The sequence below is a fragment of the Artemia sp. Qi Xiang Cuo genome, chromosome 11, assembly GCF_049724085.1.
Source record: "Artemia sp. Qi Xiang Cuo chromosome 11, ASM4972408v1, whole genome shotgun sequence".
Classification (NCBI taxonomy): domain Eukaryota; kingdom Metazoa; phylum Arthropoda; class Branchiopoda; order Anostraca; family Artemiidae; genus Artemia; species Artemia sp. Qi Xiang Cuo.
Window position 1 is genome coordinate 36,526,182 of NC_142804.1, and position 25,068 is coordinate 36,551,249.

The window sequence follows — 25,068 nt, forward strand, 5'->3', positions numbered from 1 at the left end:
AAGAACACACTTCAATTCTAATTTCGCCAGAGAAAACAAAAATCTTCCACTTGAGTTGTTTATTTCACATAGACATAAAGAAATTTAAAGTTCAATTCTAAATTTTTTTAGAAGGAAGATAGAAAAATCAATACCATACTTATGATTATTTTCACGGAAAATAAAAAGTTCTAGTTTAATTTAAAATTTTCTCAACGAAGTGAAGAAAAGTTCAAGTTCTCTTCTGAACTTTACCAGAGAACACGCTTCAATTCTAATTTCCCCAGAGAAAACATAAATCTTCCACGCCATTTTTAAGTTCACCAAGACATGAAAAATTTAAAGTTCAATTCTAATTTTTCGGTGTCAGATAGGAAAAGTTATACTATGATTTTGATTATTTTCGATGAAGGTAAAAAGTTCTAGTTTATTTTTTAATTTTCTCAACGAAGTCAAGGAAAGTTCAATTTCTCTAATGAATTTTAACAAAGAATACACTTTAATTCTAATTTCTCCAGAGAAAACAAAAATCTTCCACTTCAGTTGTTTATTTCACAAAGACATAAAAAAATTTAAAGTTCAAGTCTAAATTTTTTAGTGGTAGATAGGAAAAGCAATACCGTACTTGTGAAATATTTTAACGGAAGATAAAACGTTATAGTGCAAATTTAAATTTTCTCAACGAAGTCAAGGAAAGTTCAAGTTTTCTCTTCTGAATTTTACCAAATAACACGATACAATGCTACGTACTCCAGAGAAAAAATAACTTTTCACATACTTTTAATTATGACACTGATAAAAAATGAAATTAAATCAATATATTAAATTTTTCGATTGTAGTTAGAAAAAGAACTAAAATCAATTTCTTTATTCTATTGGACTATAAAAAGTTAGAATTAAATCTAAAATTTTCTCAACGAAGTGAAGAAAAGTTCAAGTTCTCTTCGGAATTTTACCAAAGAACACGCTACAATTCTAATTTCTCCAGAGAAAACAAAAATCTTCCACTTCAGTTCTTTATTTCACAAAGACATAAAGAAATTTAAAGTTCTATTCTAATTTTTAGGTGGTAGATAGGAAAAGCAATCCCGTACTTGTGAATATTTTCATGGAAGATAAAAAGTTCTAGTTCAATTTAAAATTTTCTCAACGAAGTCAAGGAAAGTTCAAGTTCTCTTCGGAATTTTACCAAAGAACACGTTACAATTCTAATTTCTCCAGAGAAAACAAAAATCTTCCACTTCAGTTCTTTATTTCACAAAGACATAAAGAATTTTAAAGCTCAATTCTAATTTGTCGGTTGGAAGATAGAAAAAGTAATATCATACTTGTGAATATTTTCATGGAAGATAAAAAGTTCTAGTTCAATTTAAAATTTTCTCAACGAAGTCAAGGAGAGTTCAAGTTCTCTTCTGAATTTTACCAAAGAACACGCTACAATTCTAATTTCGCCAGAGAAAGCTAAAATCTTCCACTTCAGTTCTTTATTTCACAAAGACATAAAGAAATTTAAAGTTCAATTCTAATTTTTCGGTTGGAAGATAGAAAAAGCAATACCATACTTGTGAATATTTTCACGGAAAATAAAAAGTTCTAGTTTAATTTAAAATTTTCTCAACAAAGTGAAGAAAAATTCAAGTTCTCTTCTGAATTTTACCAAAGAACGCACTTCAATTCTAATTTCGCCAGGGAAAACATAAATCTTCCACGTAATTTTTAGGTTCACCAAGAGATAAAGAAATTTAAAGTTCAATTCTAATTTTTCGATGACAGATAGGAAAAGTTATACTATGATTTTGATTATTTTCTATGAAGGTAAAAAGTACTAGTTCATTTTTTAATTTTCTCAACGAAGTGAAGAAAAGTTCAAGTTCTCTTCGGAATTTTAACAAAGAACACACTTTAATTCTAATTTCTCCAGAGAAAACAAAAATCTTCCGCTTCAGTTGTTTATTTCAAAAAGAAATAAAGAAATTTAAAGTTCAATTCTAAATTTTTCGGTTGTAGATATGAAAAGCAATACCGTACTTGTGAAATATTTTCACGGAAGATAAAAAGTACTAGTTCAAATTTATATTTTCTCAACGAAGTCAAGGAAAGTTCAAGTTTTCTACTGAATTTTACCAAAGAACACAATATAATTCTAATTTCTCCAGAGAAAATAAAAATCTTCCACATAAGTTCTTTATTTCACAATGACATAAAGAAATTTAAAGTTCAATTCAAAATTTTTCGGTGGCAGATAGAAAAAGTAATACCACACTTGTGAATATTTTCCCGGAAGATAAAAAGTTATAGTTCAATTTAAAATTTTATCAACGAAGTGAAGAAAAATTTAAGTTCTCTTCTGAATTTTATCAAAGAACACAATTCAAGTCTAATTTCGTCAGAGAAAATAAAAATCTTCCAATTCAGTTCTTTATTTCACAAAGACATAAAGAAATTTAAAGTTCAATTCTAAATTTTTCGGTGGAAGATAGAAAAAGTAATACCATACTTGCGAATATTTCTCCGGAAGATAAAAAGTTATAGTTCAATTTAAAATTTTCTCAACGAAGTGAAGAAAAGTTCAAGTTCTCCTCTGAACTCTACCAAAGAACACACTTCAATTCTAATTTCTCCAGAGAAAACAAAATCTTCCAATTCATTTAATTATTTCACAAAGTTATAAATAAATTTAAAGTTCAATTCTAACTTTTTCGGTTAGAGATAGAAAAATTAATATAAGACTCTTGAATATTTTCAAAGAAGATAAATACCATACAGGTGAATATTTTCCCGGAAGATAAAAAGTTCTAGTTCATTTTAAAATTTTCTCAACGAAGTCAAGGAAAGTTCAAGTTCTCTACTGAATTTAACCAAAGAACACGCTTCAATTCTAATTTCCCAGAGAAAACAAAAATCTTCCACTTCAGTTCTTTATTTAACAAATACATAAATAAATTTAAAGTTCAATTCTAATTTTTCGATGTAAGATAGAAAAATTAATAACATACTTGCGAATATTTTCACAGAAGATAAATACCATACATGTTAATATTTACCCGGAAGATAAAAAGTTCTAGTTCAATTTTAAATTTTCACAACTAAGTGAAGAAAAGCTCAAGTTCTCTTCTGAATTTTCTTACATAAGTGAAAAAAGTTTGCCCAATTCTGAATTTTACCAATGAAAATGAAAAAGCTCCCACGTCAGTTCTTAATTTCTCAAACTAGGTTAAGTTAGGTTAGGTTAGCCCACGTACGTGTCACTTAGGTTAGCTTAGGTTAGGTGAGAGACAGGCAAAAAGTTAGGTGTATGTTTAGGTTAGGTTAGGTTAGATTAAGTTAGCTTAGATTAAGTTAGGTTAGGTTAAGTTAGGTTAGGCTAGGTTAGCCTACGTACGCGCGCGTACGTAGGCTAACCTAGCCTAACTTAAAATAACCTAACTTAATCTAAGCTAACTTAATCTAACCTAACCTAACCTAATCATACACCTAACTTTTTGCCTGTCTCTCACCTAACCTAAGCTAACCTAAGTGACGCGTACGTGGGCTAACCTAACCTAACTTAACCTAGTTTGAGAAATTAAGAACTGAAGTGGGAGCTTTTTCATTTTCATTGGTAAAATTCAGAATTGGGCAAACTTTTTTCACTTCTTTAAGAAAATTCAGAAGAGAACTTGAGCTTTTCTTCACTTCGTTGTGAAAATTTAAAATTGAACTAGAAATTTTTATCTTCCGAGAAAATATTTACATGTATGGTATTTATCTTCTGTGAAAATATTCGCAAGTATGATATTACTTTTTCTATCTTCCACAGAAAAATTATAATTGAACTTTAAATTTCTTTATGTCTTTGTGAAATAAAGAACTGAAGTGGAAGATTTTTGTTTTCTCTGGGGAAATTAGAATTGAAGCTTGTTCTTTGGTAAAATTCAGTAGAGAACTTGAACTTTCCTTGACTTCGTTGAGAAAATTTAAAATTGAACTAGAACTTTTTATCTTCCGGGAAAATATTCACCTGTATGGTATTTATCTTCTGTGAAAATATTCACGAGTATGATATTAATTTTTCTATCGCTCAACGAAAAAATTTAGAATTGAACTTTAAATTTCTTTATGTCATTGTGAAATAAGGAACTGAAGTGGAAGATTATGTCTTCTCTGGAGAAATTAGAATTGAAGTGTGTTCTTTGGTAAATTTCAGATGAGAACTTGAATTTTTCTTCACTTCGTTGAGAAAATTTTAAATTGAACTATAACTTTTTTATCTTCCGGGGAAATATTCACAAGTATGGTATTACTTTTTCTATCTTCCACCGAAAAATTTTGAATTGAACTTTAAATTTCTTTATGTCTTTGTGAAATAAAGAACTGAATTGGAAGATTTTTATTTTCTCTGGCGAAATTAGAATTGAATTGTGTTCTTTGGTAAAATTCAGAAGAGAACTTAAATTTTTCTTCACTTCGTTGAGAAAATTTTAAATTGAACTATAACTTTTTATCTTCCGGGAAAATATTCACAAGTGTGGTATTACTTTTTCTATCTGCCACCGAAAAATTTAGAATTGAACTTTAAATTTCTTTATGTCATTGTGAAATAAAGAACTTATGTGGAAGATTTTTATTTTCTCTGGAGAAATTAGAATTGTATTGTGTTCTTTGGTAAAATTCATTAGAAAACTTGAACTTTCCTTGACTTCGTTGAGAAAATTTTAAATTGAACTAGAACTTTTTATCTTCCGTGAAAATATTTCACAAGTACGGTATTGTTTTTCCTATCTACCACCGAAAAATTTAGAATTGAACTTTAAATTTCTTTATGTCTTTGTGAAATAAACAACTGAAGCGGAAGATTTTTGTTTTCTCTGGAGAAATTAGAATTAAAGTGTGTTCTTTGGTAAAATTCCGAAGAGAACTTGAACTTTTCTTCACTTCGTTGAGAAAATTAAAAAATGAACTAGAACTTTTACCTTCATAGAAAATAATCAAAATCATAGTATAGCTTTTCCTATCTGCCACCGAAAAATTAGAATTGAACTTTAAATTTCTTTATCTCTTGGTGAACTTAAAAATTACGTGGAACATTTATGTTTTCCCTGGCGAAATTAGAATTGAAGTGCGTTCTTTTGTAAAATTCAGAAGAGAACTTGAATTTTTCTTCACTTTGTTGAGAAAATTTTAAATTAAACTAGAACTTTTATTTTCCGTGAAAATATTCACAAGTATGGTATTGCTTTTTCTATCTTCCAACCGAAAAATTAGAATTGAACTTTAAATTTCTTTATTTCTTTGTGAAATAAAGAACTCAAGTGGAAGATTTTTGCTTTCTCTGGCGAAATTAGAATTGTAGCATGTTCTTTGGTAAAATTCAGAAGAGAACTTGAACTCTCCTTGACTTTGTTGAGAAAATTTTAAATTGAACTAGAACTTTTTATCTTCCATGAAAATATTCACAAGTATGGTATTACTTTTTCTATCATCCACCGAAAAATTAGAATTGAACTTTAAATTTCTTTATGTCTTTGTGAAATAAAGAACTGAAGTGAAAGATTTTTGTTTTCCCTAGAGAAATTAGAATTGTAGCGTGTTCTTGGTTAAAAGTCAGAAGAGAACTAAAACTTTCCTTTGACTTAGTTGAGAAAATTTTAAATTGAACTAGAACTTTTTATCTTAAATGAAATTATTCGCAAGTACGGTATTGCTTTTTATATCTGCCACCGAAAAATTAGAATAGAACTTTAAATTTCTTTATCTCTTTGTGAAATAAAGAAATGAAGTGAAAGATTTTAGTTTTCTCTGGGGAAATTAGAATTGTAGCGTGTTTTTTGGTAAAACTCAAAAGAGAACTTGAATTTTCCTTCACTTTGTTGAGAAAATTTAAAAATGAATTAGAACTTTTTATCTTCCATGAAAATATTCACAAGTACGGTATTGCTTTTTCTATCTTCCACCGAAAAATTAGAAAAGAGCTTTAAATTTCATTATCTCTTTTTTAAATAAACATCTTAAGCGGAAGATTTTTGTTTTCTCTGGAGATACTAGAATTGTAGAGTGTTCTTTGGTAAAATTCCGCCTTGAACTTTAACATTTCTTGACATCGTTGATAAAATTTAAAATTGAAATATAACATTTTATCTTCCGTGAAAATATTTCACAAGTACGGTATTGCTATTCCTATCTACCACTGAAAAATTTATACTTTAACTTTAAATTTTTTTATGTCTTTGTGAAATCAACAACTGATGCGGAAGATTTTTGTTTTCTCTGGAGAAATTAGAATTAAAGTGTGTTCTTTGGTAAAATTCAGAAGAGAACTTGAACTTTTCTTCACTTCGTTGAGAAAATTAAAAATGAACTAGAACTTTTTACCTTCATAGAAAATAATGACAATCATAGTATAACTTTTCCTATCTGCCACCGAAAAATTAGAATTGAACTTTAAATTTTTCATGTCTTGGTGAACTTAAAAATGGCGTGGAAGATTTATGTTTTCTCTGGGGGAAATTAGAATTGAAGCGTGTTCTTTGGTAAAGTTCAGAAGAGAACTTGAACTTTTCTTCACTTCGTTGAGAAAATTTTAAATTAAACTAGAACTTTTTATTTTCCGTGAAAATAATCATAATTATGGTATTGATTTTTTTATCTTCCATCAAAAAAAATTTAGAATTGAAATTTAAATTTATTTATGTCTTTGTGAAATAAACAACTCAAGTGGAAGATTTTTGTTTTATCTGGCGAAATTAGAATTTAAGTGTGTTCTTTGGTAAAATTCAGAAGAGAACTTGAATTTTTCTTGACTTCGTTGAGAAAATTTTAAATTGAACTAGAACTTTTTATCTTCCATGAAAATATTCACAAGTATGGTATTACTTTTTCTATCTTCCAACCGAAAAATTAGAATTGAACTTTAAATTTCTTTATGTCTTTGTGAAATAAAGAACTGAAGTGGAAGATTTTCGTTTTCTCTGGAGAAATTAGAATTGTAGCGTGTTCTTTGGTAAAATTCCGAAGAGAACTTGAACTTTCCTTGACTTCGTTGAGAAAATTTTAAATTGAACTAGAACTTTTTATCTTCCGTGAAAATATTTACAAGTACGGTATTGCTTTTCCTATCTACCCCCGAAAAATTAGAATAGAACTTTAAATTTCTTTATGTCTTTGTGAAATAAAGAACTGAAGTGGAAGATTTTTGTTTTCTCTGGAGAAATTAGAATTGAAGCGCGTTCTTTGGTAAAATTCAGAAGAGAACTTGAATTTTTCTTCACTTTGTTGAGAAAATTTTAAATTGAATTAGAACTTTTTATCTTCCATGAAAATATTCACAAGTATGGTATTACTTTTTCTATCTTCCAACCGAAAAATTAGAATTGTACTTTAAATTTTTTTTATCTCTTTGTGAAATAAAGAACTGAAGTGGAAGATTTTAGCTTTCTCTGGAGAAATTAGAATTAAAGTGTGTTCTTGGGTAAAATTCCGAAGAGAACTTGAACTTTTCTTCACTTCGTTGAGAAAATTTAAAAATGAACTAGAACTTTTTACCTTCATAGAAAATAATCAAAATCATAGTATAACTTTTCCTATCTGCCACCGAAAAATTAGAAATGAACTTTAAATTTCTTTATGTCTTTGTGAAATAAAGAACTGAAGTTGAATATTTTTGTTTTCTCTGTGGAAATTAGAATTGAATCGTGTTCTTTGGTAAAGTTCAGAAGAGAACTTGAATTTTTCTTCACCTCTTTGAGAAAATTTAAAATTGAACTAGAACTTTTCATGTTACATGAAAATATTCACAAGAATTGTATTGCTTTTTCTATCTTCCACCGAAAAAATTAGAAATGAACTTTAAATTTCTGTATGTCTTTGTGAAATAAAGAACTGAAGTGGAAAATTTTCATTTTCTCTGGAGAAATTAGAAATGAATTGTGTTCTTTGATAAAATTCCGACGAGAACTTGAACTTTTTTATCTTCCGTGAAAAATTGAGTCTGCTAGTAGCACCTCTATCTCTAAAAATTCTTTTTCTTTCATCTCTGACCTTTTTAATAGATATTCTGAACGTTAACGTTCTGCCAAACCCTAAAAATAATGAACACTTAACAAAATAATGCATAAAATATTTTTAATGAAATAATGTCATGTAGAATATTAATATAAAAATACGTTAAATACATTATTACACATTATTAGTACACTTGCGCTTCACTTTCCGTCAATTCATCTTTATATTCATTGATGATATTGTCTGCTAATGTTCTTTTTATTCTGCCTGCGATTTCACTGTCTATTGTCACATTATTTTTACATAGATGGCAGTTTTGACACATTGACAAGATATGATTTATGATGTTGGTGCAGGAGTATACTTGTCTTCTTCTTGTTCTCTTTAAAATGCTAATACCGGAAAGAGGATGATAGGATTTATCAACAGGTAATGTGTTACCAGAAGCCGTAGCAAGGAGTTGTCCCCGATCATCGACAATTATTTTTAAGTTTGCATTCTCTTTGAGCACTAATTTCTCTTGTAATGTTACTCTTGCATATCCGCCGTTTGCACAATTGAAATTCTTGGGTACTCCAAAGAAATCTAACTTCTCGCTGTCATGACAACGCATGCATACATTTCCAATAGTGTTACCACTTGCACTCATTTCTTATTTCAGGTATTTCTCCTTGTCTGCATTCAACACGACGACGATTTTCTCATGTGTACAAACTTTCTTCGAATAATTCATCTTCACTTTTTTACAGATATGAGTTGTGTGTTTATCCTTCCACTGCGTAAGAAATACTGATTTAATGCATGCAATAAACTAGGTAGTGTCGATAACCTACCATAGAGTACCAGTGAGAAAGCCACATCGTGTCTTTGAACAAGCACAGAGTACGATTGGTAGAGCCGTAAGCATATTTCATGTCATTTTAAGATACGTAAAAAAGTTAAAAAAAAATACCATGTTAAAAAATTCAAATTATTTAAAAAGGTGGGGGAAGGGATAACGGTGGTCTTTTGCGAGCCCGGTGGACCTTTCGGGGCCCGGGGAGGGCCTTGGGGGGTCTGGGGGGGCACTCGAGGATCGACTGGTCCTTGGGGAGCCCGGGGTGGGTCTTTGGGGGTCTGGGGGCCCTTGAGGGCCAGGGGAGGGCCTTTGAGGGTCTGAGGAGGGCGTTTGAGGGTCTGAGGAGAGTGTTTGGGGTCCGGGGGACCTTTGGGGGCCGGGGAGGGCCTTTGGGGCACAGGGCGGGCCTTTGGGGCCCAGGGAGGGCCTTGGGGGGTCTGAGGGGGCACTCGCGGATCGACTGGTCCTTTGGGAGCCCGGTGGACCATTGGGGATCGGGTGAGGATCGTTGGGGGTCTGGGGGGCACTTTGGGAGCCCGATGGTCTTTTGGGAGCCTGATGGGCCTTCGGGGGTTCGGGGGCCCTTTGGGAGCCCGGTTGTCTTTTGGGAGCTTGATGGGCCTTGGGGGGGCCTGGGGATGGCCTTTAGGGGTCTGGGTGGGCCTTTGGGGGCTCCGGTGGCCCTTTGGGAGCTTGGGGGACCTTTGGGGACCGGGGGAGGGCCTTTGGGGGCCCGGGGAGGGCCTTTGGGGGGCTGGGGGCCCTTGAGGGCCAGGGGAGGGTCTGAGGAGGTCGTTTGAGGGTCTGAGGAGAGTGTTTGGGGTCCAGGGGACCTTTGGGGGTCCGGGGGGGCCCTTGAGGACCATGGGAGGGCCTTTGAGGGTCTGAGGGCCCTTGAGGACCAGGGGAGGGCCTTTGAGGGTCTGAGGAGTGCGTTTGGGGGGCTGGGGCTCTTTGGGAGCTTGGGGGACCTTTGGGGACGTGGGGAGGGCCTTTGGGGGCCCGGGGAGGGCCTTTGGGGGCTCCGGTGGCCCTTTGGGAGCTTGGGGGACTTTGAGGACCGGGGATGGCTTTTGGGAGTCTGGGTGGGTCTTTGGGGGCGCCGTGTGCTCTTTGGGAGCCTGGGGGACCGTTGAAGCCTGGGGGGCGGGCATTTGGGGTCTGGGGTGCTCGTTGGGGGTCCGGGGGGCCCTTTGAGGACCAAAGTAGGGCCTTTGAGGGTCTGAGGAGGGCATTTGGGGGCGCCGGTGGCCCTTTGGGAGCTTGGGGGGCCTTTGAGTACCGGGGGCTTCCTTCGGGGTTGGGTAGGAGGATTGGAACCCTTTGAGGTTGGGTTAGAGGACCTCACAACACTGTTCAAATGAAACTTGTGTATTATAACGACCACAGAGTTTCACCATTAAATTCTCTTCTAAAATCTCTTCAAAAATCTTCTTTTAAAATGTCTCTATCTGTTTCGCCGAAATAGTTCCATAACCTGTCTAAAACAGTTTTGCCCAAATAATCCTTAAACGTAAATTCAGCGTGTTCCCTTTGTTTTTGGCATCTCTGCACTAACGCATTTCAAATTAATAAGAAACCTTTTCGCGCGCTAAAACAATTCATCGCTAAGATGTTTCTTGGAGAACTGTTTCCATGGCCTTTGGTTATTAATATCTTTTGGAGTTCGACCAAAAGAGTTGTTCCCGAGGCAAAGACATTAATGACTTGGATCTATTCCTGGAGAAATGTTTCTAGGCGAAAATTTTTAAAGTCTGACAGATGATGTCATTGGTTGATTGATCTGTCAAGAAAGGGGAAATTAATTTGTTGTTTCTAAGGGGAATTATTGATTCACGATAGGTGAATTGAGGTCGACAGCACATGTGTTCTGAATTCCCAATCGATTACGCAATCAAGTTCTCGGAAACTGTCAGCATTAGACTAAATTGTAGATGGCAGCAGGGGTGAGGGATGGGAGTCGGACCCCCATCTCTACTAATAAAAACAAAAAAATTAAAAAACTAAGAAAAGGACAGTAAAAATAAGTTCTAGATTATTGCTGGAACAGCCTTTTGTTTTGGGGTAAAGCTTAAAAGGATAGACAAACACTGTTTGTAGTTTAATTCTGTATCTTTAGTTTTGGTATTTTTAAATATACAATATCGGAGTTTTGTTACAAATCTGGTGCTGACAGTAGTAAAATATTTAGAAAAAAAGCAGAATTTAGAATAAATCTTAGACAAAAAGAATCAATATTAATATTAATAGCCCGATACAAGAATTTTTGCCTCTAAATTACTCGGACTATCTGTCTTATCTTTTTTCTACAACTAGCTAAGTCTTGATGCCTCCTGCAAAATACTTTATTTTCAATTTCATTAGTCATGATTTATTCCTTTAGTTCGTTGATTTTTAATTGAAAATAAAGTATTTTGCAGTAGGCATCAAGACATGGCTAATTGTAGAAAAAAGACAGATAGTTCGAGTAATTGAGAGGCAAAAATGTTTAAATGACACGGGTAAATGGTGGGAGTAAGTATGACTCTCTTATTGGACATAAATCCGTATTTTTATCTGGAGGTTTTATGGACACAATAAAAAGCCAATAATTCAATGGACACTGGAGGAAATTATTTTCAATGCAAAATAAGAAAATTAGTTTTGTAACTGGCTGATTTTTTCAACCTTAAATATCCATAAATATCTAATGCTAACATACTATAGTAGTATTCCCCTTATCAATATTTGTTTCAAGCAATTCCCAATTTAAAATAATGCATTTCTTATTGCCACAGTGAGCTATTCATGGATGCGCTGATGGCGAGTGGCTCTAATCCAGCTATTTCATTGGTCTTGGAGCTTATAAACGGTGGCCACATTTCAGGTGCCCGTGCAATTCAAGGATTAGCGGCCCTTCCGTTAGTTCTACGCACACCAAGTGGAGAAATTCTTCAGAAACTCATGGTAATTGAAAACTGCCTATTTTTCATAGTCTGACTAGTTACATTTAATCTGACTAAGTACATTTGTTCCTTTCGAATCAACAAACTAGCCTTAATTTCAGGTTTTACCAAGGACATTGTTTGGGGAGGGGGACAAGGGTGCAGTTGCCCTTCCCCCAATTATTTGGGGGGGGGGAATTATTGTATAGCCCATGCCCCTTGAGTATCCGAATATTTACCCCCCTCGTCCACCCAATTAAAAATGATTAACTACAAATTAACTTACTAGAAATTAATTTTAAAATAATGCTTTCCAAAAAGAAGCTTTTAATTGAAATCAAAGATCCATATTAAAACCTAAGACGAGCAGAATTAATGTCATATATAAATTAAACCGAAAACGAACAGAAATTAAAATAAATACTAAAAAAGATCCCATCAAATATAAAGGTTTCAGATACTACCGCAAATGAATAAAATGAATCCAGCACGAAGAAAAGTAAAAAAAAACAAAAACAATCAGTTTAAACTTAAAAGGAAGGGAAATTACTACATCCAGGAGCTTGACTACTTCCTCCTAAACATTGTAAATGCCGGGTTATTATATAGTCTGTATCAAAAAGGATTTTTATTTTAAGCAGTGTAGCCTTAGTTTGTAGTAACTTCAATAACCTCATACCAAAAAAAAAAAAATTAATATCAGAAGGCTGGCCAAGGTTTACAAACAAGTGTGGTTGTACTTCCTCCCCCTCTTAAACCTTCCAAAAGGCTTTGTTATCATTAAGTATTTTGAAAGCGATAGAAATGTAGAACAGTTTCGACTTTATTCGCCAAAACATCGACAAAAACAACATCGGAAAGTCCCAGCAATTTTCGATTTTTCAATGCTGTAACTATAAATAGAAATTGCTTGAAATATATTTTGTTTTGTTTTTAAGCGCAAATTATGCTGGACAGAGGCTGGGCTGTAGCCCAGCCTCTGTTTCTGTAATTTCTAGGATGTTAATTTTAATATCTGTTTTTTTTAGGATATATATTAATCTTTATGTTTAATGTGATTATTGATAATAATTTCTTTCATTTTAAGCTTGAATTACTATAGAACGCCATTTCTGCTTGTCATATGTTTCGGATGGCTCTTCTCTTCCTTCAAAAAACTTCTTTTTTGGGAAAGGTTGTTTTTAATTAATTTTTATTCGTTTTCAATTGACCTACTTCTATCATTGTTAATAATAGAAATACTTTTAAATTAAGTTTTCTGCTTGAGAATTAAATGTTTGATTGTAATTAGTTTTGGATAAAATTTGAAGATTCAGTTAAAATTTTTGAACAACAGTAGTTTTGTTCAATTTGCTTCTAATAATAATTTTACTATTGAATTTTTGTTGGATGGAGAGGGGGTTTGTTGTTTATACGAATTGAAAATTTGCGCAATGTTTGGTGCTCTATATGGCCGAAATCACCCTTCCCACGATCCTATAAAGTACTTGAAGAGAAGAAAATGAAAATTTGTGTTTTTTTCTACCAAAAAAATCAGAATTCCACGCTACAAATGGTTCAAACTTGAGACTGGTGGTACAAGTTTAAAAATAAAATTACGCCTCCAGCATCGTTTTTGGCCATTTTTGGTTAAAATAGCGATACTGCGGTATTATCAAATGAGACAGCTGGACCACGTTTACCACCCTGGATTTGAATATATGGGATAAAATAAAACGGTTATATCTCTTTTTTTACCGTCAGCTTAAACTGTTTGACTTTTTTGTTGCGAAAAGAATACTTCCTTGTTTTTTAAGTGGTTCCCATATTCGCTGTAAAGCTCTCCTGAACTTACAGAAAATAAAAAATTAAAGGACTTTTGTGCCAAACTATAACGACTGTTTGACACGGTAATAGTTGTTGGGCCCCAAGGATTGTATTTTGGCCAGGAAAACAAGCAATAAAACGCCCTACTGAAAATCAACTACAAATCAGTCAGCTTCACATGAACAGTGCGAAATATGGAAAATAATATAGTAATTCAGGCACAGGAACTTGCCAGGTAGCCTTTTGGGTGCTCAGAGCTATGAAATGGCTAGCACTGAGCAATACCTTATAGGCCCTGTCTAATTTTTGAGGGCAAATTCACAAAATTAAACTACGTTTTACAAAAATTTGTAACCATTTAATATCTTGGAATACAGCTGTCCTTAGCTTCAAACACGCAACCTCTGTTCTGCCCTTTGAAGTTGTTTAACCAGCGCCTGGTCTGAGTGGTCTGTTATTACTAAAGACTGCCACACATGTTCAGTCCTTTAATATGGTACCCGTCGGTACACCAAAGTACATTACCTCTTAATACTAAACAAGATCACTAGAAATCAGAATTTCTCATTTACTTTCAAGAAAAATCAATGAAATTTATGAAAATCATTTTCGTTGTAATAATTTTTTTTTCCAGGTTTCTCGTAAGTCTTCTATTTCCAATAGCATTTTTGGGGTCTAATCTCTTAACTAGGTTTACCAAAACCTGACGACCAAAGACGAGTGTTTCTAGTAGAGATTCAACATTGTACTATATTGAATTTTGGTTTCAGAGAATGAGCCGGACACTATCAACCAAAACTGAGCGTGGGCTTTTCTATACTTCATTGTTGTCAACTAGCACTCTCTTAAGGATGGCTTGCGTTAATCAGACAGAGGCAAAAGCTCGATTTCCAACTACTCTTTATGGTCCCTTCTGTGCTCCATCGGACCCTCTGATTGTGGCACAGTTCATACCCTTGTTGTCACATACACTTAGGAAGGATTCACCAAGAATGGATAAATTTGTTGCATTAACTGCACTTGGCAATCTCGGACACCCTGGCATTATGCCTGTGCTAATTCCTGTTATTGAAGGTCAAGTAAGTTTTTTTTCCAAATTAAAAATTTACATATCTTCTTTCTGTTATGTTTTCAATGACAGACTTTTCAAACTTTTTTAATTTGTGTATTGTTTATAATGCCCAGTCACTGTATAATATTACTTCGACATTACTGATACTGTACTAAGATTTTATTCCTTCTCTTTCTATTGCTGCTGTATTTAAAAACATTTATGTATTACAAGTTTTTGTAAGGATATGAAATTGCAAAATTTTCTATGATGGTTTTTAAGGATTCAAGACTGTAGAAATTCATTTCACAGCTAATTAACATTGACTGGCCAACATTCCCAACAAGTTTGGAGTAGCTAGATAATTAGTAAACAGACATTTTGATATTTGGCCGAGAGAAAAATTAGCTGAACCGATCTGTGGCTGAACGAATATTTTGTTGTCATATGCAACACTGGACATAACAAACAAACCGACTAGCAGGAATAATTAGGCAATAGCGGCTTCATTAATAGCCCTGTTCCTTAGATCTTGCCTCTAAGATCTTTTATCTTCCTGCACAGATTTCCGTTTTTTAGTTCATCATTGTTCTAAGATCTTACATCTTAGTGATGCTACAAAATGTGCAAAGAAAACCATTTTCCTGCCACATAGAAGAATGATGAGAGAACTTTGATGATATACTCATCATTGTTCTTAGACCACTGCTGAGAGCAGATTGAGGAAAGATGTTTGCATAAAAAAGGCATAAGAATTAAGCTCTTAGTCCTAAGATGGCCCTTAAAATCGTTTTCTGTCTAAAGATGTAAGATCTTAGCACAATGATCAGCAAAAGAACGGCCTTAATGAGAGTAGGATTGATAAAGTAGGGCTGAATTAACGCTTTATCACAAGCTAGTTACTACAAATATAGTTAAATATGCTTGTTGTACCTTTTCTGTCTAGTATGAGGTTTGTCTCATCCAAAAATATTATACGTGGGGCTATATAAAGTTCTCAAGTGATCAGACTGAGCATTAAGGTTTATATTTACGGTGAAATGTCTGGTGGGCCTAAGTTATTTGTCTAGTCTCTTACGGCTTCAATATATAACAAAAGCGCTATTTCGCTATTATTCCATAGCTGAGATTCAACTATATCTATCTGCTGAATTACATTTTTGAACTCAAATGTACATAGTTTTTAAATTCAAAACACATTGAATATGGGTTGAAAATCTTTGAAGAACTAACTTTCCCATTTTTTAAGCAAGTTTACATCCTTTCAAGAGAAAGTACAAGCAACATCATAATTCTGATATCCTACATATCATAAGTTGCTCATTGTTAACGTATAAGGTTTTTATGGAAGGGATGGTCGTATAAACTTTGGAGGGGGCTCTTTTCCCATTTCTTTAGAAAGTTTAGATCCTTCTTCAAGAACAAGTATAATCAATATCATAATTTTGGGTAGGTGAAGGTATATAGCTAACACTAATGAACCGAATGACATAAGTATCTTTTCCTTTCGGCGCAAGTTACAGCAACAAGAATGTTGAAAATTCCTTTGTAGCATATACCTTAAGGCATTCTACAAATATTTGAAGATGTGAGCTGAATATACACTACAATACTAGTGTAAATTAGAAAATATCTTAAATTTATTAAATCACTTGCGTGTTACACAATGATTAGATAATATTCTATTTATTGATAACAAAAATATAACTTTATCGAAGGCAACGGTACAACTCCATCTATCTACTGATCAACTCCATCTATTTGGATCAGATTCATCAAAAATGAATCTGATCCAAATTAAGAGATTGTCATTTTGTCAAAAATAGTCCAAATGTAAAATAACTATCCCTGCGAGGTCGGTAAAATTCTCCTTAGCCCCTCATGGGCGCCCATAGGCTGAATTTTAGGGGGGGGCTTACCTGGTCTAATCGGCACTTCCAGTACTGTATAATTGAAATCCCAAGACAACATATCATCAGCTGCGCGATAGCGCTGCTAATGATATTTAGTACTTTTATGATATTTTGTTTTTCTTATAAGATTTAGTAATTTTAGTACTAAACACTTCCTAGAAGTTTCACCTTAATACTCTTGGTGTCATTAGTTACAGTAACTGTATTTGTAGTACTAAAAGTATACACATAGTGCCTTTTGGCTAGTTCAAAATCCCCCACAGCTAACTCTTAAAGATCTAACTTAATAAAATAAATTGTTCTTGAGATATTGCTTTGTCACCTTTTTGGAAGTCCACATGCTCATAATTTGTTTTGATTTAGTTCAACATGCGCCTAAATATTTCTCATATTTGTTTAGTGAAGACGTTGTTATATTCTATTTGGACTATTTGCTACAAAATGGCTATCTCACAATTTCGATCGAATGGGTTTTGGGGAAAACAGTATATCAGGGGAAGGGGCTATTTTCTCTTCATCAAGCTTGACTCTTTAAATCGGACTAGAACTTTGTATTTCAAATGAGCCCCCTCTAAAGTTCACAAGACCACCTCTTCCTAAAAACTTTACATACCCACGGGGCATAACTTAAAGCCCTTCCCACATACTCTGGGAGTAGTGTCAACCCCAAAGACCATGTTATGAGATCTTTGGACTATTTTTTAACAAATGGCTATCTTAAAATTTCCATCGGATGCATTTGGGGAAAATATGACGTGGGGTTTGGGTATAGCTGCCCTCCGATAAATTTGACTCTTAAAAATGGTTCTTCAACTTCCGATTTCCAATCTAACGAGCCCCCTCCGAAGTTTATACGACCACAGTTTCCATAAAAATCTTAATTTCCCTCAGGGCATACCTTACAACCCTTGCCCTGAGGACTGTGAGGAGGTTCTCATCCTCAAAGACATAATTTCTGGGCTTATTAGTTAAAACAAAATAAAGATCTTGAAATTTCGGCTGAAGATGTTTGGGGAAATGGTGGGCGTGGGAGGGGGGATGGTTGCCCTCCAATCCCTTTTGTATATTAAAGAGGGCACTAACCCTCTCAATTACCAACTGACTGAGCCCTTTTCGAATTTTCTATCATAGGCAGCACGCTAGCGCTGCCTAAGTAAAGAACGATGTGGGCACAATGTGTTTTTTTTTCTTCTTCTTCAGTCGGGCACTTTGTATCGAAGGAGCTGTCATAGAAACTTTGAAAAGGGCTCATTCGATTGGAAATGGAGTGGCTAGTGCCCTTTTTAATTGTCGAAAGTGATTGGAGGGCAACTGCCCCCCACGCCCATCATTCCCCCAATTACATCCAATCAAAATTTTGAGATAGCCTTTTTGTTCAGCGTAGTTGATTTCCAGATAGAAAATTCGTTTTTGAGGAGGACACTCCCCCACAACCCTCAGGGCAAGGGTTTTAAGTTATTCCCTGGGGGCATATAAGATTTTTATAGAAGACGTTGTCGTAGAAACTTCAAAAAAGGCTCATTCGATTGGAAATTCAAAGGGCTAGTGCCCTTTTTAATAGTCGAAAGTGACTGGAAGGCAACTAGCGCCCCCCCCCCACGCCCATCATTTCCCCAAACACATCCAATAAAAGTTTTGAGATAGCTATTTTATTCAGCGTAGTTGACTTCCAGATAGAAAATATATTTTTGAAGAGGATACTCCCCCACAACCCTCAAGGCATGGATTATAAGTTATGCCCTGGGGGCATAAAAGATTTTTAGTGAAACATTTGTCGTAGAAACTTAAAAAAGGGCTCATTCGATTTGAAATTCAAAGGAATAGTACCCTTTTTAATAGTCGAAAGTGATTTGAGGGCAACTAACCCCCCTCTCATGCCCACCATTTCCCCACACACATCCAATCAAGATTTTTAGATAACCATTTTATTCAAAGTAGTTGAAAGTTTTGGAAATTAGGTCTTTAAGGATGACAACCCCTCCACCCACAGCCCTCAAGGAAAGGGCTGTAAGTTATGCCCTGGGGCATATAAAGTTTACTGAAAGCGTCGTTGTAGAAACTTCAGAAGGGCTCATTCAATTGGAAATTGAAAGGGCTAGTAGCCTTTTTTAGTGATTGAAAGTGACTGGAAAGTGATTGACGCTTTACTCCCGCCGTCCATTTTCCAAAACACATCCAAATAAAATTTTGAAATGTTGATTGTGTTCAACGTAGTTAAAAGTTCTGGAAATTAGGTCCTTTTTGATGATAACCCCTCAAAGCCCTCAGTGCAAGGGTCGTAAGTTTTTCCCTGGGGCATATAAGGTTTATATAGAAAGTTGTTGTATAAATCATAGGCAGCACGATCGCGCTGCCTAAGTAAAGAACGGGGACACTCGAGAACGAGACAAGAAACGGGGACTGAGTAAAGAGGAGGACACTCTCCTACAAACTTCAGGGCAAGGGTTTTAAGTTATGCCCTAGGAGCATATAAGAACGATGTTGGCACAATGCATTATTTATTAATTTTTTCTTTGGAGCAGGCCACTTCGTATCGAAAAAGTTGTCGTAGAAACTTCGAAAAGCGCTTATTCAATTGGAAATTGGAGTGGCTTGTACCCGTTTTAATAGTCGAATGTGATTGAAAGGCGACTAACACCCCTTCCACGCCCACCATTTTCCAAAACACTTCCAATAAAAATTTTGAGATAGCCATTTTGTTCAGCGTAGTTGATTTCTAGATAGAAATTATGTTTTTGAGGACCGTCCCCCACAGCCCATAAGTTAAGGGTCGTAATTTATGCCATGGGGGCATATAGGGTTTTTTTATAAAAGTCGTTGTCGTAGAAACTTTAAAAAAGGCTCATTCGATTGGAAATTCAAAGGGCTAGTGCCCTTTTTAATACTCGAAAGTGATTAGAGGGCAACTATCCCGCCTCTCGCGCCCATCTTTTCCCCAAACACATTTAATCAAAACTTTGAAATGGCCAGTTTATTCAACTTAGTTTTAAGTTCTGGAAATTTGGTCTTTGAGGATGACAACCCCCCACCACAGCCCTCAGGGCAAGGGTTGTAAATCATGGCCAGGGGCATACAAGGTTTTTATGTAACGCGTTGTCGTAGAAACTTCAAAAAGGGCTAATTCGATTGGAAATTGAAATGGCTTGTGCCCTTTTTGATAGTCGACAGTAATTAGAAAGTAACTAACACCTCTTCCACGCCCACCATTTCCCCAAACACATCCAATAAAGATTTTGAGATAGCCATTTAATTCCACGCATTTCAAAGTTCAGGAAATTATACCTTTGAGCAGGACACTCCCCCCACAGTCTTCAGGGCAAGGGATATAAGTTATGCCTTAGGGGCATATAAGGTTTTTATTGAAATTTTTGTCGCAGAAACTTGAAAAAGGGCTCATTCGATTGGAAATTCAAAGGGCTAGTTCTTTTTCTAATAGACAAAAGTGATTTGAAGGCAACTAGCCCCCTCTCTCGTGCCTATTTTTTCTCCAAACACATCCAATCAATATTTTAGATAGTCATATTATTGAACGCAGTTGAAAGTTTTGGAAATTAGGTCTTTCAGGATGACAACCCCTCCCCCCCTACAGCCCTCAGGGCAATTGTTGTAAGTTATGCCCTGGGGGCGTATAAGGCTCTTATTGAAAGCGTAGAAACTTCAAAAGGGCTCATTCAACTGGAAATTGAAAGGGCTAGTGCCTTTTTTAATAGTTGAAAGGGATTGGAGAGCGACTAACGCCACTATTACGCCCACCATTTTCCCAAACACATCCAATCAAAATTTTGAGATATTCATTTTGTTCAACGTAGTTCAAAGTTCTTGAAATTAGGTCTTTTAGGATGATAAGCCCCTCAGAGCCCTCAGTGCAAGGGTTTTCAGTTTTTCCCTGGTGGCATATAAACTTTATATAGAAAGTTGTCATAGAAATTTAAAAAAGGGCTCATTTGATTGGAATTGAAATTGCCCTTTTTAATAGTCGAAAGTGAATGGAGAGTAATTAACCCCCCTCTTACGCCCACCATTTCCCCAAAAACATTCAATCAAAGCTTAGAGATAGCCATTTAGTTTAACGTAGTTGAAAGTTCTGGAAATTATGCATTTAAGGATGACAAATCCCCCAGAGCCCCAAGGGCAAAGGTTGTAAGTTCTGCCCTGGGGGCATATAAGGTTTTTATAGAAAGAGTTGTCGTAAAACTTCCAAAGGGGTTCATTCGAAATTGAGAGGGCTAGTTCCCTTTGTAATAGTCGAGAGCGATTGGAGGGCAAATAACCCCAATCTCACGCCCACCATTCCTCCAAACACATCCATTCAAAATTTTCAGATAGCCATTTTGTTCAACACAGTAGGAAGTTCTGGAAATTAGGTCTTTAAGAATAACTCCCCCCTCCAGCACTCAGGGCAAGGGTTATATGTTATGCCCTGGGGGCATATAAGATTTTTATTGACTTTTTTGTTGTAGAGACTTCAAAAGGGCTCATTTGATTGGAAATTGAAAGGGCTAGGGCCATTTTTAATAGTTGAAAGTGATTGGAGAGTGACTACCGCCCCTCTCACGCCCACCATTTCCCCAAACACATCCAATCAAAATTTTGAGTTAGCCATGTTGTTTACCGTAGTTGAAAGTTCTGGAAATTTGGTCTTAGAGGCTGACAACCACCCTAACAGCACTTAAGGCAAGGGATTTAATTTAAGTCCTTGGGGCATATAAGGTGCTCATACAAAGTTCTGTCATCTCAAAGATTGCTCAATTTTATTTGAACTCGACCGGCCTATTTTCGTTTTCAGTAGTCGAAAGTGAATGGAAGGCTTGACTTTTTTATCGTAGATATCGATGGGGGTATAATGGATTATTTTTTGTCGTTGTTTTTGTTTAGACCAGGGCACATTGAATCGAAGGTGTTGTCGTGGGAACTTCGAAAAGGGCTCATTCGATTGCAAATAGAAATGGTTGCTGCCCCTTTTAATAGTCGCAAGTCATTTGAGGGCAACAAATTCGCCTGCCATTCCCACCTTCCCACGCCTACCCTCCCATGCCAACCCTCCCATTTCCGCTCTTAAAATTTAACCAAATCAAAATAGCGCAAGTGTATTCAAGCTATCAAAGAAAGTAAACAGATTTTTTATTTCAGGTCAGTTTTCCATTTCAGGTCAACTAGAGGAGGTATGAAACTAAATTAAACAGTACTATTTATGTCCAGATTTTTAAATGGCTGTATATTGTTAAAAAATTCTGAAAATTTTTCTCCAGCTTACAAACAGAAGGCCAAACTATAAATTCTTAAAAAACGAAAAGATTTTAAGAATTATTTTCTTTTTCCCTGAAAAGACTCTGTCAATATGAAACGAACAGAAATTTATTAAAAAAAACTTTTTCCACAAAATAAGTTTTTCAAAGAAAAGTAAAGAACTCCATTAAACAAAAAATGAGCAAAAATAAAATCAAATAATCTACCAAGCGTGAAACTACCACAAATCGGCATCGATAAATATATGAAACCCAAAACGAACATAAATTACAATAAGTAACCGAGTCAAAAAATACAAATGAGTGTGCATTGTCAGTTCAATACACATATAGTGATATTTGGTAATAAAAATCGGAATATTATTTGATTTGTTAAAGCTATAAAAGTAAAAACATTTCTGTTTTTTCAGTAAAGAGCAAATTATGTTCTGACCTTGGGATGGTATAGGGGTTTTGCGCCCAACTTATCTTAATTTCTGCTCGTTTTGTGTTTGACTCGGTTAATTATTGTAATTTCTCTTCGTTTTGGGTTTCATTTATTTATCGATGCTGATTTGTGGTAGTTTCACGCTTGGTAGATTATTTGATTTTATTTTTGCTCATTTTTTGTTTAATGGAGTTCTTTACTTTTCTTTGAAAAACTTATTTTGTGGAATTTTTTTTTTTAAATTAATGACAACAAATGGCCATCTTAAAACTTCCATCAGATGCGTTTCGGGAAAATGCAACAGGGTGTTCAAAAAGGCATATAAGCAATATCATCGGCAGCACCACTCTCTATTAGCTAGAAATATCAGTGAAACTCTGAAGAAGCTAATTCGATTCAAAATTAAAGGTTCTAGGGTCCTTTTTAAGACTTAAAAGAGATTGGAGGACAATCAGCCCGTCTCTCAAGCCGATTTATTTCCCAAACACATCTAGTCACAATTTTGAGACAACTATTTTGTTCAGCATAGTAGAATGGTCCGGCAAATATTTCTCTAGGGATATTGGGCTTGTCAAACCCCCACAATTATGCCAAACTAGATTATTATAGAAAAAAAAACGAAAAGATATAAAACTTTTTTTTCATGAAAGTGACTTTGTCAATAAAAAACGAACAGAAATTCATCTAAAAAAACCTTTTCCGTAAGACAAGTTTTTCAAAGAAGAGTAAAGAGCTTCTTCATTGAGCCAAAAATGGGCAGAAATGAAGTCAAGTAATCATCCAAGCGTAAAACTACCACAAATCACTATCAATAAATAAATGAAACTTAAAATGAACAGAAATTAGAATAAATAGCCGAGTCAAACTCGAAACGAGCAGAAATTAGCACTATTAAGGCTGATAACCCCCATGCCTTTTGAAGATCTGAACATAATTTGCGCTTAACTGAAAGCAAAATATGCTTAAATGTTTTCACTGTTTTTAACTTAAATACCTAAAATACTTGTTTTTTACTCGCTTTTGTTTACCCTTTTTTTATTTTAAGGAATAAACATCAGTATAGATATTTTGAACTGACAATCCACGGTCAGTTGTTTTTTTTTTGTTTTTTTTTATGTAAAGCCTAAGTTATGTTGTGGTCTTGAGAAGGCATGGGGGTTGTCAGTCCTAGTAATGTTAATTTTTGCTCGTTTTGAGTTTGACTAGGCTATTTATTATAATATATGTTCGACTTGAGTCTCATTTAATTGTTGATAGTGATTTGTGGTAGTTTTACGCTTGGAAGATTATTTGACTTTATTTCTGCCCATTTTTGGCTTAATAGGGCTCTTTACTTTTCTTTGAAAATGTATTCGGTGGAAAAAGTTTTTTAAATTAATACAAATATATGACACTATCATTCAGTCAGGGGGGGGCTGGTGCCCCCCCCCCAAGGGCTTCAAGTTATGCAAGTTGCTCATTGTTAACGCATAAGGTTATTATGGAATGAATAGTCAGTAGAAAGGGGGGTACCAGCCCCGTACGTACCACGTGGTTTATGGTTTTTGTCACTGAGAATGAAAAAACAGGAATTTTCTCACTTGGAAAAACAGGAATTTTTTCACATTTATGTCTGTTTTCATGGATGATTATGTGTGTTGGTCGATTTATTTGATGTTTTTCTCGGATGTCAACATCAAATTATGGATGTTTTATGGTTTGTTGTCAGTGAGAATTTGAAAAACAGGAACTTTCTCACATTTATGTCTGTTGAACAAAATGGCTTTCTCAAAATTTTGACCGGATACATATAGGGAAAAAAGGGCTGGTTGCTCTCGGATAACTTTATACTCTAAAAATTATACTAGAACTTCTGATTTCCAATAAAATCAGCCCATCGCAAAGTTTATAAGATCATCTCTTACATAAAAACCTTACGTGTTAACAATGAACAACTTGCATAACTTAAAGCCCTTGCCATGGGGGCTGGGGTATCAAACCAGAACCATAGTTATTTGACCTTAGGACTTTTTGAAAAAAATGGCCATCTCAAATTTTGATTGGAAGCCTTCGGTGAAAAAGGACAAGGGGGGGCTGACTGCCCCCCCCCCGACCCCTTTTGGCTCCTAAAAAGAGAACTACATTTTTCAATTCCAAATTGAATGAACCTCCTCCGAAGTTTTTACGACCAGCTCTTCCATAAAAACCTTATATGTTAAAGATGGGCAACTTGTGAAACTTACAGCTCTTGCCCTGGTGGATGGAGGGGGTGTCAACCCTGGAGGCACAGTAATTTTTCCTTTGGACTATTTTGAACAAAATATCTAACTCAAAATTTTGATCAGATACATTTGAGGAAAAAAGGGCTTGGGGGGTTTGGCTGCCCTCAGACCACTCTTAATTCTAAAAAGGACACTAGAACTTCTAATTTTCTGTAGAATGAGCCAATTACAAGGTTTATAAGACTATAGTAGAAAGGGGGGTACCAGCCCCGTACGAACCACGTGGTTTATGGTTTTTGTCAGTGAGAATGAAAAAACAAGAATTTTCTCACTTGAAAAACGAGGAATTTTCTCACATTTATGGTTGTTTTCTTGGACGGTTATGTGTGTTGGTCGATTTATTTGATGTTTTTCTCGGTTCGTTGTCAACATCAAATTATGGATGTTTTATGGTTTGTTGTCAGTGAGAATTTGAAAAACAGAAACTTTCTCACATTTATGTCTGTTTTCATGGATGGTTATGTGTGTTGGTCGATTTATTTGATGTTTTTATGGATTTTGTCAGTGAGAATGGAAAAACAGGAACTTTGTCACTCCCTTCTTGTTGTTGTTCGATGCAGGTGTTATGAGTTTCCGGGAAACAGTATTTGTTATTGTTGTTCAAGCCAAATGTTATGAGTTTCCAAGGTAACAGTTAGATCAC

At 35.0% G+C, this 25,068-nt stretch overlaps 1 protein-coding gene across 1 annotated transcript in view; it reads left to right on the plus strand.

Moving 5' to 3' along the window:
* LOC148946939 (vitellogenin-2-like) overlaps positions 1-25,068 on the plus strand; it is a 194,006-nt gene that overhangs the window by 64,511 nt on the left and 104,427 nt on the right. Inside the window, exons 9-10 of the mRNA XM_089096746.1 lie at positions 11,575-11,743; positions 14,298-14,606. Of these exons, the coding sequence (XP_088952872.1) occupies positions 11,575-11,743; positions 14,298-14,606 (478 nt within the window). The remainder of the gene's footprint in view (positions 1-11,574; positions 11,744-14,297; positions 14,607-25,068) is intronic.